The sequence below is a fragment of the Pogoniulus pusillus genome, chromosome 7, assembly GCF_015220805.1.
Source record: "Pogoniulus pusillus isolate bPogPus1 chromosome 7, bPogPus1.pri, whole genome shotgun sequence".
NCBI lineage: Eukaryota > Metazoa > Chordata > Aves > Piciformes > Lybiidae > Pogoniulus > Pogoniulus pusillus.
In genome coordinates this window covers 13,514,745-13,530,249 of record NC_087270.1, presented here as the reverse complement: position 1 = coordinate 13,530,249, position 15,505 = coordinate 13,514,745, and the positions used below count along the sequence as shown (strand labels likewise).

At 48.8% G+C, this 15,505-nt stretch overlaps 1 protein-coding gene and 1 long non-coding RNA gene across 4 annotated transcripts in view; both read right to left on the bottom strand.

Moving 5' to 3' along the window:
• LOC135176711 (uncharacterized) overlaps window positions 1–12,520 on the bottom strand; it is a 37,421-nt gene extending 24,901 nt beyond the window's left edge. The window contains exons 1-3 of one of the 2 annotated variants that reach the window (XR_010302790.1): window positions 12,452–12,520; window positions 5,392–5,512; window positions 5,147–5,187 (exon numbers count right to left, since the gene is read on the bottom strand). This is a non-coding gene — a long non-coding RNA (uncharacterized LOC135176711). Of the gene's footprint in view, window positions 1–5,146; window positions 5,188–5,391; window positions 5,521–12,451 lie in introns of those variants that run through there. The other variant, XR_010302789.1, reaches the window with a different exon arrangement.
• Window positions 12,521–15,084: 2,564 nt separating this feature from the next.
• The window catches only part of ANAPC1 (anaphase promoting complex subunit 1), a 33,930-nt gene continuing 33,509 nt past the window's right edge, over window positions 15,085–15,505 (bottom strand). For both annotated transcript variants that reach the window (XM_064145951.1, XM_064145952.1), the window contains exon 47: window positions 15,085–15,401. In XM_064145951.1, coding sequence (XP_064002021.1) covers window positions 15,286–15,401 — 116 coding nt within the window. In that variant the 3' untranslated portion in view covers window positions 15,085–15,285. The remainder of the gene's footprint in view (window positions 15,402–15,505) is intronic.

Below are 15,505 nucleotides of genomic sequence, written 5' to 3'. Positions count from 1 at the left end.
AAGACCACCCTGGGCAACCTATTGCAGAGTCTCACCACCCTCATACTGAAGAGCTTCTTCCTAAGATCCAGTCTAGCCCTCAGCTACAAACCATTCCCCATTCTCCTGTCTCTAGACACCCTTACGAAAAGTCTCTCTCCAGCTTTCCTGCAGGCTCCCTTCAGGTATAGGAAGGAAGCTCTAAGGTCCCCCCAGAGCCTTCTCTTCTCCGGGGTGAACAACGCTGGCTCCCTTGGTCTATCCTCATAGCAAAGGAGCTCCAGCACTTGGATCATCCTTGTGGCAGAAAACAAGAAAAATATGGAAGATAAAAAAAAACCCATTAAAGATATATTGAAAAATGTTGAAACTCTGAAACAATATTTCAAATGACAGAACTATGACCATTATGAAAACGTTTTCAACATGACAGTACTAAAAGTATTTCAAGTGCTTAAAATGGGGACACGATTGAAACAGCGGAAGTAGTGAGCATATTAAACAAAGAGACGATGAAAGGGAGGGGATTAAAAAGTACTGCAACTGGTGAAAACTATGAAAATGTAAAAATACCAAAAACATCCCAAGTAGGAAAACCTTGAAAAAAATCTTTAAATGCCAAAATTTGCTAAAATACAGAAAATTAATATAGAATCATAGAATCTTAGAATTAACCAGATTGGAAGAGACCTCCAAGATCATTCAGTCCAACCTATCCCCCAGCCCTATCCAGTCAACTAGACCATGGCATCGAGTGCCTTATCCAGTCTTTGCTTGAACACCTCCAGGGACGCTGCCTCCACCACCTCCCCAGGCAAATACTTGAAACGTTGAAAACAATCCCAGTATGGAAAGCATTATACAGCATTATAGGTATGTTGGAAGTATTGGAAACATTTGAAAGTGTTTTCAATGTTGAAAACTGTTACAACTATGAGGGGAAAAAAAGATTGAAAATAGTGAAAATACTACGAATATTTTAAATGTTAAAAATTATGGGGGAGGGAGGAAGAAAAGATACTGAAAGTATCTCAAATGCCAAAAAGTTATGGGGAAAATATGGAAAATGCTAAACGTTGAAAATATCAAACTTATTTTAAAAAAAAAAGCATTGAAAAAAATCTAAAAATGTCAAAAACTCACAAAAATTTGGCAATATGGAAGAGGTTTTGAATGCTTGCAGTGCTTTGAATGTTTTAAATAGGGAAGAGATATTGAAAGCTTCAAAGAAACCTTTCAAACGTTCAGAGTGATGAAAATGCTGGAAAATATTGAAAGGTTTCTTACACGGCAAAAATATGAAAAATAATGAAGATACCTGGAAAATATTGCAAATATTGGTAATAAATTGTTGTTGCTGTTTAAAATATAGATAATAAGGACAGTATGGAAAATACGACAGAAAATAGGAGGGGAAAAAAAAACCCACCACATTTACATGCTGGAAATTACGAAAGCGTTGCAAAGAGCAACAAATATTTAGAGCCGTTCGAAAGGCTGGCAGAATTGCTGAGGACACTGATGCGGTGCAGGTGTCAGCGATGCGCCGCTGAGCTGCCGCGCAGGGAGCCCTGCCCGTGCGCGGAGCGGCCCCGCCGCGGGCAGCGCGGCCGTCTCCTTACCCCCCCTGCAGCCTTCGCCGGGAACTGCCCTTCGCAGAACGGGCTGGGAAAGGCGAATTGGCAAATTAACACCCCCCAAAAACCTCTCCGGTGAACCCAAAGCGCCTTCCTCGCTTTCCTTTTCCCTCTCTATCAAAGTGACTTTGGTTTTCTCTTTATACATTTTTTTTCCCCTTTTGAGTCGTCCAAATAATGTTTCCCTCTATCAAAACATTTTTTCCCCTTTATCCAAATAATATTTTTTTCCTTTATGATTTTTTTTTCTGTATAAGAGGTCCTTCCACACACCCCCCCGCCACTGTACAAATTACCCCCTTTCTCCCTCTCTTAAAATTTTCACATTCTTCTATTTAAAAACAAACCCCACATTTTTTCCTTTGTCAAAATCATCCTTTTTTCCCCTCACTCTCTTGAAATACTAAGCCAACCCTTTCCCCCTTTATCAAAACAATCTTTTCCCCTGTCAGAATCATCCTTTATTTTCCTTTCCCAGTTATCCTTTTTTCTTTTCTGTTAATTCTTTTTCCCTCTGTCCAAACAATACATTTTGTACTTTATGAAATTAATCTTTGTTTCTTTTAAAGTATTACTTTCTAATTGCTTGAATAACTTTTTTTTCCTTTATCACAATATTTTTTTTCCTTTAAATTGTCAGCGTTTTAAACAAATTTAGTTTACTTGTAATTAATTCCCTACCTGGTTCCATTTCCCATTTCTAGGACCATAAGCCACTTTGGCAGAGAAAACTCACTTGATAACTTTAATTAATGATAATATTAGTGCAGAAGTAGCTCCATGAGCCAGAACTAATAAAGTTAAGCTTTAATCAGGACTAATTAAAACTGTCTCACATCTGCACTTGCTGCTGCTGCCCCACACATCAATGCTGCCCAAAGCAGCATTTTAGGAACCTTGACAGGAAAAAGAATAGAGGAGCTGTGGTGAACTCGGGGCTGGGACAGAGGGGAGGGGGAAGATAGATTAACAAACAAAGTTAACATTAAAAAATCAAACCAATAACCCCCCTGACAGTTTGGTTAAAGAGAGGAAAATACATCCAAAAAAGATTCCCTGCATTCTCCCACCATTAATAAATAGATACAGATCAGGAGAGATTTCTAACAGAACATAAACACACACACACACACACACACATATATATATATATATCAGAAAATAATCAGAATAATCCAGAACATTGGTTAGAAAACAGAGGGTATAGTTCAGATATTAATGAGAAAAATGGAGAGAATAATTCAGATATTGATCAGAAAACAGAGGGAACAGTCCAGGTATTGATTAGGAAATGAGATAGTCCAGGTGTCAACCAGAAATTGGAGGGAACAGTCCAGATACTGATGAGGAAATCAAGGGAATAATCCAGACATCAATCAGGAAAAGATGAGAATAATCAAGGTATTGATGAGAAAATGAATGGGATAACCCAGATATTGATCAGAAAGTGGAATAATGCATGGATGGATGGTTATGGGTCAGGAAGTGCGGAAGAGCTTGCTGACGCAGCTGCCGTACTTCCAAAGTGATTTATTTTTGCTGGGATCCATGCTCTTAATACAAGCCAGTGTGACTCAGATGTCCTGATTTTTATGGCCACCAACTTCCTGCTGCCCGCTGCAGGGACTGGCATTCCTGCAAGTGTGAATTTTATTACAATTAAGAACAAATCCTCTGAATAGGGATAAAATTATCGACGTCCCTGGGTACCAGACCATCAAATCTCTTGTCTATGTGGTTGATAAATGTGAGCTCACACTGGGAAGGGCAGCCCAGTGGCAGGGTGAGTGGTGGGATGGGCAGTGGGACTGAAGCCACCCTCCTGTCTGCCAGCCATCCTGCAGACATGGGCTTGCCTGGGGATGTGCTAAGAGATTCCCCACCTACGGCAAGCAATAGTTTCGGTTTCAAAGCATGATGAACATCATAGTGAGAGAACTTTCCTCTGATGCTGTGCCACGAGGTGGCAGAGGAGGGGATGGGCAGACAGCTGCCATTCCAGCGCCAAGGATGTATGGTGCCACACTGGGGATGGGTGGTGACATATGCCAGGGAAGTGTGGTAGCAGAGGCTGGGACTGGATGGTGGCATATCAAGGATGGATAGTAGCACGTTGAGGATAGATGGCAGCACGTGCCAGGGATGGCTGGTGGCAACACCAGGTGTGCACAGTGGCACATTCTGGAGACTGATGATGGCTTGTTAGGAGTAGATGGAGATGCATGGTGCCTGAGCTGGGCATGAAGGCAGCCCTAGGTTGGGCTTCACCTCAGGAATAGGTTTTTATTAATTTCCTGTGAGGTGAAATTCCCAAGAAATGCTCAATTTGGATGCTTAGCATCAACAACCTATGCCCAGCTCTGGGGCTTTGGCATGACTTGGGCAACAGAGCCCAGTCAGATCCACCCCCCATCCTGTCACCTCCACATTGAGATATGGGGCAGTCAAAAGCCAGATGGACCATATTAACACCCTTTGTCAGCACAAGGTAATGGATGAACAGGTGTCTTGGTTCCAAAACTACTTCAAGGGGACACACAAGCATTTCCAAGTGAGAGGAAACTGGGGCTGCCCAAGGCCACAGAAATGGGCACTCCTATTGCACTACTCTGAGCCTGGCAGCACCCACAACAGGTGCTTCTGCACAGGAGGATGAGGAGAGTGAGGAGAGTCAAAAGCTGGTGCTTGGGTGAGATGCTGCATCCCTGCAAGCCCCTATGCACAGTGCCAGCATCACCACTGCCACAAACAGCATCACTAGCTGCAGTTGCACCAGCACTATCAGCAGCACCACAATACAGTAACACCAGCACCACATCACCACCAGCACTAGCAGCACCAGCAGCAGCATAAACACCACCGGCACAGTACCCCAGCAGCACCACCAGTGCTAACACTGGCAGTGGCAGCAGCACCACTGCCATAAGAAGTACCACCAGCTGCAGCACTCCCACCACCGCAAGCAACTACCATTACCATAGCCAGCATTACCAATACTATCAACTGCAGCTGCAGCACCACCACCGTCAGTGCCACCACAGATGACAGCAGGAGGGGAAGAGCACCCTAGGTGGCTTCTGTCCCCTCTCTGGCAGCAGTGGTGCTCGCTGCTGACTCATTTTTGGCTGGTGAGCCCACGCGACCACAGCACCTCCACCCCACCGCGGAGTTTTTCATTTCTTCTTCTTCACTGAACAGCACCGAGTTCCCAAAACCCCTCATCACGTGGCCTATGAGACAGCAGCCCCACTTTCATTTACTGGAACCCAACAGCCTCCCTGAAAACACATGGGTCTGGCAGCCCAGCCCAGGATGCCCTCAGAAGGCTCCAGGATCCTGGTGGCACCCACAGCCCTCTTCCTAGTCCCAGGGCTTGGATCAAGCACCCAGGACGTTAAAGGTAAGGAGCTTCTACTCAGGGGGGTTCCCCATTCAAAAGGCCATCCCCAGCTCAGTGCCTTGTGGGATGCACTGGATATCCCAAACCATACATCCTGAAGCTGTGCCACCCATCCCACAGAGACACTCACCCGGACCGTGTCTTCTTCCCTGCATCTTCCTGATCCAGTGACTGCAATGGGGAAAGAAAACATCTCAGCTGGGTATGGTTACATGGGAACGGGTTAAAAAAAAAAACAGAAGTGCTCACTGGGGCACAAAAGTCATTTATTTCCCATCATTAAGCAATGACTGAAATAATTAGGAAGGGAAAAAGAACCCGACCCTCCCCTCAATGCCTGTTCCCAGTGGGACTACCGTGCTCCTGCTGACTCACCCGTTGCAGCCTTTTCTATTGCCTTGGGGGAAAATGGGCTGCTTTTTTCCCCCCCTTGCCATTGCTCTTGCTTGGAATCCTTCTCTGCTTCTTGTGTTGCAGTGAGAGGCCAGGGAATCACCTATGGAGGAATGAGAGCTTCATTAGTAGGAATGAGAATGTCAGACTGGAGAAGGGTCCCTCCCGCACATGGATGTTTTTCCTCTGCATCTCCAGGTTTATGTCGGTATGATTTGGTGCTGCAGGACAGAAATCAGCTGCTGGCAGCATGTCCATGGGGTAGGACGTTCAACCTCGAGGTCTTTGCCCCAGGGATTTGTCAGGATGAGGGTTTATGATCAGCTTCTCTGGGGAAAGTCCACAGCCAAAACCTGCATAGTTTCTTCTTGGGTGCCATTGATGCTTACATGTTGTGTATTAATGAAAATAATAGGGAGAATATTGGGGGAGCAGAGGAAAGCTGAGCTTTGGCATCCTTCCTCAGGCTGCAACAGTGGCCCACACCAAGTAAAGAACAGCATGTGTCCTCAAGAGGGATAAAATTCCATCAGCCAGGGCAAACTCTAGCCCCTCAAGCACAAAGTCTCTATCCTGCTGCCCAGGGTACCAGCACCCTCCCTCAGCACAGAGCTCCCAGCTGTCTTGGTGCAGTCATATCCTCCTGGAGCAAACCTCATGTGCGCCAGTTTCAGACACCAGCACTGAAACCTCTGGACCATAAAAATTCATCTGACATCCTACCTGCTTCTTCTGACTGTAGCTCTCAGCCTGGGACATGCTGGTGGGTTTATATGTCCCTGTAACCCTCACACTGAGATGTGGGGAACGGAGATTTTCCCACGGGTGCTCCTGCTTCCCCTGAAGCAGCTGGATACACCCATCAGGAAAGGCTCAGGGCTTTTTTCCCATCGGAAAGTGCCTTTGCTGGAAAAGGTCTTGTTTCCCAGGGCTTGCAGCCAAACCCACAGTGATGAAGGGGATGAAATGCTGTCACAAAAATTTGCTGTGGCAGGGAGTGTTGGGAGGCTCTGCTGAGGGCTCCCCGATCCTCCAGGTGATACATCTCCTAGCTTGTGGGCACCTGGATGCTCTTCCAGCCTGTCTGATGGGAAGCACACCCTTTGTTCCCCTATTTCCATCATCTGGGCTAAGAAAAGCCATAACTTCCCTGCAAACCTCACAGGAAAGGATGTCAGCTGCCATGTGAGTGATCGAATCACAGAATCAACCAGGTTGGAAGAGACCTCCAAGATCATCCAGTCCAACCTATCCCCCAGCCCTATCCAGTCAACCAGACCATGGCACCAAGTGCCTCATCCAGTCTTTTCTTCAACACCTCCAGGGACGGTGCCTCCACCACCTCCCTGGGCAGCCCATTCCAATGCCAATCACTCTCTCTGTGAAGAACTTGCTCCTAACATCCAGCCTATACCTACCCCAGCACAACTTGAGACTGTGTCCACTTATTCTGTTGCTGGTTGTCTGGGAAAAGAGACCAACCCCCACCTAGCTACAGCCTCCCTTCAGGTAGTTGTAGACAGCAATGAGGTCACCCCTGAGCCTCCTCTTCTCCAGGCTGCACAACCCCAGCTCCCTCAGCCTCTCCTCATAGGGTTTGTGTTCCAGGCCCCTCACCAGCTTTGTTGTCCTTCTCTGGACACCTTCCAGCACCTCAACATCTCTCTTGAATTGAGGGGCCCAGAACTGGACACAGCACTCAAGGTGTGGCCTGACCAGTGCTGAGTACAGGGGAAGAATAACCTCCCTTGTCCTACTGGCCACACTGTTCCTGATGCAGGCCAGGATGCCATTGGCTCTCTTGGCCACCTGGGCACACTGCTGGCTCATCTTCAGCCTATTATATACCAGCACCCCCAGGTCTCTTTCTGCCTGGCTGCTCTCCAGCCACTCTGTCCCCAGCCTGTAGCACTGCTTGGGGTTGTTGTGGCCAAAGTGCAGAACCCTGCTCTTGGCCTTGTTAAATCTCATCTCATTGGCCTCTGTCCACCCATCCAGCCTGTCAGGGCTCCCCTACAATTCTCTCCTACCCTCCAACAGATCAACACCTGCTCCTAGCTTGGTGTCATCTGCAAACTTACTGATGCTGGACTCATCCCCTGGTCCTGATCATCAATAAAAATATTGAACAGGACTGGGCCCAGCACTGATCCTTGGGGAACACCACTAGTGACTGCCTGCCAACTGGATGTGGCACCATTCACCACCACTCTCTGGGCCCAGCCCTCCAGCCAGTTCTTAACCCATATCAGAGTGAATCTGTCCAAGCCATGAGCTGCCAGCTTTGCCAGGAGCTTGCTGTGGCAGACAGTGTCAAAGGCCTTGCTGAAGTCCAAGCAGACTACATCCACAGCCTGCCCTCTCCTTCATATTCACCAAGTGGGTAACCTGATCATAAAAGGGATGAGGTTGGTCAGGCAGGACCTGCCCTTCCTAAACCCATGCTGGCTGGCCTGATCCCTTGGCCATGCTGTAGGTGCTTTGTGATGGCACTTATAAAGACCTGTTCCATGTCCTTGCCTGGCACTGAGGTCAGGCTGATAGGTCTGTCATTTCCTGGTTCCTCCTTCTGGCCCTTCTTGTGGATGGGCATCACATTGGCCAGCTTCCAGTCTTCAGGGACCTCTCCAGTGAGCCAGGACTGCTGATAAATCATGGAGAGTGGTTTGGCCAGCTCATCTGCCAGCTCTCTCAGCACCCTAGGATGGATCTATCCCTGTAGCTCTGCAAGTACCCGTCCAAGTTGCTCACCACCTGAGCTAAGGGACCCTTTCCCTCCCTCCCACTGCAGAATGGTGTCTGTTACCCTGCTTGTGTCCTCCACCTTGTGTTTTCAGATTAAATTGCTATTTTGTGTGATTTTGGCACGTCCAGGAGTACACTTCTCAAGCGTTTCAAGAAAATGAACTGACCTGAAAATGGTTTACTGGCAGGTTTGTGCTCCCTGATTCAGCTGGAGTTCAGAGATGAGTCAGGCAGTGGCAAACAGTCTGGCAGGGGGTGTGCGGGGGCTGCCTTAATCAGCCTCTCACAAACTCACGCTATTTAAAAACAGGCTTGCGACACGCCACTGCCTCGGGTCTGGCAAGGGCTGGCATTGACGGGGCACCTGTGCCAAGACTCGCTGGGACGCTGGCTGAGCACTTCAGGAAGCACCCATCATGGTCCTTGGTGGCTCCAGCCAGCACAGCCCCACCGCTCAGTGGTAGCTTTAGCCCTTCCAGCACCATCACCACTGTCTCCCCAAATTCAGCTTCCTTCAGTCTCTTCAGTAGCAACCTGAATCTGCTGCTTGCTCGCCAGGTTGTGCTTGAGTGAGCCAATCCTTGGGCTTATCAGATGAGCAGGAGGGAAAAACACTAGAACACCATCTCCTTCGTGTTTTCATCTGTGGCTTTCAGCAATTTCTCATCCGAGAAGCAAAAGGCACCCACGCCAAGCTGCGGGCAGCCGCTCCCTCGCAGCAGCAGCCCGTGGAAGAGGCTGCCTGCAGCGATGATGCTTGTTGCAAAGGCAACCTGAGGGTTAAGTAGATAGCTTTACCTATCGCCCTGCAATGTTTTGAACTGCTCCATCCTCGCAGATCCCATATTAATTTCAGATTAAATTAATCTCCACTAAAGCACTGATGTTGCCAGTTCTCACCAGAGACCTTTGGCTTTCCCCTCCCCTGAGCAGCCAGCAGGCAGAGAGGGAAGCAGTGCAAGGGACTGGCACATAAGCCCTTCTTTAATGATTTCAGTACGTGGCTAAGGGAGCCCAACACTGGAAGCAGTGTGTTGATTTACGGCCAATTTGGCCAGGACTTGAGAGATAACAAACTCCTAAATGAACCCAGGAGCTGTGAGTGTCTGGAGGCATTGTCATGGTCCCCAGTGCCTGGATATCATCCCAGAAATCAAGGAGATGAGGTGGTCTTCTTTATCCAGTACTCCCTAAGGACATCCTTGGAAGTTACCTCATTGTCAGTGGGAAATGTCCTGCCTGGAGGAACAGAGGAAGAAATCATGATCATGGCAGGAGGACAAGTGCTGGCACATGCACATGTGGTCTGAAAACAGTCGTCCTGCTCCCTTCCCACCTCTTTCCTTTCCAATATTGCAACGAGAATGGAAAATGTGCTGGCAGTCACTAGCATCTCCCTGGAAGAAGTGCACTTGCTGGCCAAACTTCAAACCCCAGTTCAACAGCAACCCCCGGACCTTCTCCAACATGCAGCTGTGAGCCTCATGGAAAGCCAGAACTCGCTGCAGAAAGGGAGTTGTGAGGTTGATTTGGGTCAGTTTCTTTCATTTTCATAAATCCAGATTTCCTTCTAAAAAGAAAACAAGAAGCCCTGAACGGGTGGAAACTGTTCCAGCTGGACCCAAGATGGCCTAGGAAGGACATCACCCCTTGTTGAAGGAAAGCACTAGATTCAGAGCTTCAGTCCTCACAGCAGTGTGGATAGGGGAAAAAACCCCAACAGCTACAAATTACCAAAAAAAAAATTGCCAAAAAAGAAAACAGGCAAACGTGGAAATGCTGCCTTGGCTTCAGCTTTATGGCAAACCCTGCTGCCAGGGCACGGTGCTGGGGAAGCATGGGGTGAAGCTGCCCTTGAAGGAGCAGCAGCAAGAGATTTGGGATTATCTTTTCTTTTGGACCCTGGTGGTGTGCGCTTGTGGAGCAAAACAGCCTGCACAGAAATCCTTCCAGGTTGTATTTTCCTGGTGGAACCAAGCACCTGACTGTGCCCCAGGGAGATGTGGGTCTTAAGATGCTATCTCCTGCATTACCCATGGGGTTCAGCTGCAGAAATCAATACAGGCAAAAGCAACAACCCTAACAATTCTGAGCAAGCAGTCAGGATACATGGGATGTCCAGGAGGCCAAGGACAGGCTGGATCACTAGGCATGCTGGCACCTGCCTTCCCGCGGAGCGAAAAAACAAGTCACTAAGTCACAGCAAAACCATGAAAGCAAAACCACAGAGCCCCAAAGCACCTCTGAGTCATTCCCCCAGCCACTGCTGTGGCCCCACAGCTCTCCAAAACTCACCAGCACCTGCAGCTGGCCCAAATCTGCTGAGCCACATTTCGGCCACCAGACAGTAGATATCACTTTGCCATACAGGTGCTGGCAGCATCTTCTGGGAGACAAAGGCCCTGTGCCAGGATGGGGCAGGGATAGGAGCAGCAGTCACCGTGAGCAGCGGTGACCGGTCCTACCAGCTCGGCATCCTCCGCGGAGCCAAAACCGAGCAGCAGCCCTCACTCGGCAGCACTGCTTGGCAGCCAAAACACTTCCTTCCCCTCTTTGCTGTCAAATTGCCCGTACTTTGTACGATTGCTATTAGAAATGGTGACAAACAGGCTTCAGAAACGTGAACGGAGACGACAAATTCACAGAAAGCGCTACCGGGATTAGTCACCGCTTGTAACATCTCTATTGACATTAGTCACGGAGGCTGGCTGCGTGGCTCTTCAAATTAAATCCCTGCCGGGCTTTCAGGTTTGGGGTTGTCCTCGGGAGACCTTTCAGTAACGCTTCTGCAGTGCTGGGCAAAGTCAGCAGCTGCTTCCCCACACATGCGACAGAGGGAGCAGCCATGAAGGACATGCCGTGGGATTACGAAGCAGCCGGGGCTGAAGGCAGTGGGTGAAGGGCAGGGTTTAACTCCTCTAACCAGGTGATTTCCCTGTTTGTGGTGAAAAGGGGGAGAAGGATGAATGTACGGGATGCAACTGGGGGGTGACAGCACCCAAGCGGGTGGCACCGGTCCTTAGTTGTGGTGCCAACAGAGGTCACTGTTGCTGACAAATTGTGCTACCTAACCAGAAAGGGGAACTTAGGGCTGAGTTTTGAACAGCAACTGTGCTCCAGCAGCTATGAGGTCCACAGAGCGGAGGCTTTCATCCCCAGCACCCCTGGGTGATGTACAGGGCAGTGGAGCCAGCGTGGCAGTGTGTGGGATGGACTGAGGAAGCCGTGCTCTCCCCCACAGCCATGGTGGGGACCTCTCAGGGTACAACTAAAAATAAAATGCTAATGAAGAGGAAAGAAGGCAGGGTGTGGAGCTGGAGTGGAATCATGCTGCCATAGGATGTCTCTGAAGACAAAAGCTGAGCCAGGGAGGATCAGGCCCCTGCAAGGCACTCCTGAGACTGCTAAATCCTTCCCAGAGCCAGGTCAGCCATAGGAACATGAGCAGGCATGGTTTGGAATGCATAAGATAGATGTTGGGTATTTTTTCCTCATGGCAAAAACGTGGAAGTACTCGAGAAATGGCAGAAGGACACCTTGCTGCTGTCCCCCCTCTCAAAGCCCAGGGTAGAGCATGCAAAGAGCTTCACAAAAGCAGCACAAAAATAGCCCCCCAGGAAAGGTGACTAAGCACCCTTGGGTACCAACATCAGAGGAGCTCATTCTCCACCCTCAGCTGTGTCAGGCTCCTTGCTGAGAGCTGCTGCCCACACCTACCCCAGCTCGGCACCATGATGTAGGAGGAAAAGACCCAGAGGTGCTGCTGACAGGTGCCAGAGAGCCCCCATATCCCATCTTCCCACCCAAGCAGAGCTGCCACTCTCTACAAAGCCCTCCAAGGGGCTGAGCAACCCCAGGGAGACTCCAGCCTAGGACTGGATGAGTCCCCTTGCCAGTGGGGTGCTTGCCCACCTGCTGCAAGGGCAAGTGATGGAGTTGGGGAGACTTTGGGATAGTGGGCATAGGTCATTGTGCCAGGAGAGGAGAAATGCTACAAAAGAACAACTTTTTTCTGAGCAGAGAGAGGGTCTACATGTGCTGAGTGCCAAACACACACCACACCCATACATTCTCTCACCACCCCACAGCAGGCAGGGCTCCCCAAGCAGAGCCCCCCAGATGCTCCAAGGGCGCTGAGAGACTCGCAGCAGGATGAGGAAGAGCCCCAAACCCACCCAGCAGCCTGTGAGCACTTGGGCCAAGCAAGTGTGAGGAGTTCATAAGGCATTACGAAAGATCACATCCAGCAGCTAAAGCAATGAGCGTTTGAAGCTGCTTGCAGTAAATAGCACCTTACCCTGGCTGGCTGGGGGAGGCCGGGACTGAGGCAGCCTCCCTGGGCCGAAGGGAACGTGGGGATCTCCACATGGGGTCAGGAGAGCAAAGCTGGTATTCGTAACGGGCGCCAAGCGCCCCAAGCCGAAACTCCCTCGCCGCTCTGCTCAGATCATTGGTCCGGGCTGCGGCGGCTGCTTTCAAATTCTGTTAAAGCTTAAAAAGGAAACAGGAAGCCTCCAGGCTCTTGACTTCACGCAGCCCCGGAGACTCGCACACCCACAAGCACACCCGTGCCCTCTCCTTCCTACCCCCGGCGCTGAAACAATGGCAAGGAGGTGGCAGAGCTGTGGTCATGCTCCCGGCGTGAAGTTGGATCCGGCAGCATGCTGATCCTGGCTGCACCGGGAGATGCATCCTCCAGCCCCAGTGAAGCTGCTCTTTGCTCCTTGCTTAAAGCCAGTTTTGCTTTTACATTCTGTTTGTGGTCAGCTCTTCACCTTCTAGCTCGCTGAGCCACCACACTCATGATGGGAGTCTGGACCATGGACGGCAGGCAGACTGTGGTCTAAAACTCTATCAACACAGGACAAAACCTCGTATACGCAGTGAGAGTGACAAACATCAACCCACCTTCAGTTTGGTTTTCTCAGCTTTTCACTCAGTTTCCAGAACTTACATCTCCTGCTTTTCCTCCCCCAGAAAAGTAATAGAGCAATTAATTCTGTTTGTGGCAGCAGCTTTAGGAGGTTAAAAACCATTAGTCCTCAGGAAAGTCAAGGGGGGAGAGCTGGGGAAAGCAAACTTTCATTTGCTTTGGGAAATGAGTCTTCAACGCTTTCACATTTCCCCAATTTAGAGGGAACAGAACAACGTCTAAAAGCTGCAACAAGGTGGAGGACATACATGCGCCCCTGAGCTCAGGGGAAGGAACGTCCAGACCTCATTGGCTACCAAATTTTCTGTGCTTGGTAACAGCTTAAATTTAATTCACAAAACAAAGAAAGTAACTTTGGCATGGGTGTTCTTTTGGTTTGGTTTTGTTCGAAGGACAGCTCCAGCTGACAGAGGCACTTGCAGGTGTGGAATGCAAGCTCTTGGCCCTGCTCTGTGCAGCAGTTTCCCTCAGGGCACATCCCTCTGGCCCCTGTTGCTTGTGTCATCCTTTTTTGCAACCCCTGTCCTAACAGCAGGAGGACAGGGGAGGCTGTCAACCCCAGGTGATGCTGCTCCAAAGCAGCTGCTCCTCTCTTAACCTCCTTATGAAATAAATCTTGTTTCCTTGGGCACACATAAAGCAGTTTCTGAATGGTGTAAGAAGAATGAGGATCACACATGGCTGGAGCTCAGGTCCTTCCTTCAGGCCATTTAGAAACTAAAACCCTTGGTGAATACACATTAAACATGGTTTTTTTTTTCAGCATTCAGAAAGTTTGTAATTTTTCTTCTGCTTTCTTCATAATCATTCTTTTCATCTACCAATTTGTCCCCTCCCTAAAATCCTTTGGCTTCACTGCTTGAGGGTTTGGAAAAAGGGGAGACTAAGATCAGCATAATCCCAGAGAGCAAGATCCAGTTTGAAGCTTCAGAGCCCAACAGGTTGGCAGTGGCTGCTTTTCTAGTAATAATCATTCCACCTCTGGCTGCTTGGACTAACTCTACCTGTTCTATGACAAATTCAGACAGAACAAACACACAATCAGTGCTGCTCCAAGCTCAGCACTCTGGTGAAACACATTAGGCAGCACAGCAGAGCCGAAGGCAACACAGATGAATGCCCAATTATTTAAAGTGCCTGTGAGTGGTTTCAGTTCTTGCCCAGACATAACGTAACGTGGTGGAGGCAGGTGTTTTCTCAGCATCCACTGACTAATTGCAGAACAAAGTTTAGAAAAGAAAACAAAAAAACCCCATAAACTGCAGAGTGATGAGTCAGAGCAATTTACACTCGCAGAACATGTATGCTAGGAAGGAGATGGAGTAGCCTTTATGAGACAAAAAATAATAAATCCTGTGAGACTGGAAGTTGATTCCAGTTCTTGAAAAGCACACTTGGCACGAAGCAAGCAGCATGGAGTGACTCGTGCTCCCTTCCACAGAATCTCAGAATCACTGAGGCTGGAAAAGACCTCTGAGATCATCAAGCTCAGCCTACGATCCAACACCACAACATCGGCTAAACCATGCCACCAAGTGCCACATCCAATCTTTTCTTAAAGACCTCCAGAGAAGGTGACTCCACCACCTCTCTGAGCAGTCCATTCCAGTGCTTGATCACTCTTTCTGTGAGGAAGCGCTTCTTAATATCCAACCTAAACATCCCCTGACGCAGCTCTAGATTGTACCCTCTTCTCCCGGGCAACCAGTGACAGGACAAGAGCCTGATCCCTACCTGACTTCCCTTTAGGTAGTCGTAGAGACTCATAAAGTCCCCTCTAAGTCTCCTCTTCTCAAGACTGAACAATCCCAGCTCCAGACTTGAGAGGAAAAGTAAGTTTGGTGTCTCTTGGGCTGCCAATTTCCTACATCTCCAGCACCTCTGGAAATAGATTTTGATACACTGCACACAAAGAAATTAAAACACAAGGAATTGTTTGGCTGCCAGCTAGGGCATTTTCAGAAGTCACCACAAAAAGATGTATTTGTAAACAACCCTTAGTTACAAAAGTAAATTTATTTTTAGTTCACTTTTACAGGTGTTTAATCCATGGTAACGATTTATAAATAACTCCTGGTCCTAGGTGTCTCATCCGTGGTCCAGTTTGAGAAGTGACAAAACTGATCACTTTTTACCCGGTTTTGAACTACAATGTCACACCACATGGCTCGCTCTGCTACAGAACAAAGGCTGTGGACCTACAGCACCATGGACTGTGGATTTGCAAGCAGCAGCGGAGCAAGCCGGAGCAGGGCGCGAACTGGCACGTTCAACTGCTTGAACTTCAACAACAGCTCAGAGAAGCTTGCACTTCCTAAGGAGAGGAAAGAAAGAAGGAAAATGAGCATGCACTGGCCTGCGGGAAGCCTTTCAACAACAGATTCCTCTCACCACTGAGGTGGTAGCAGTCACATCACA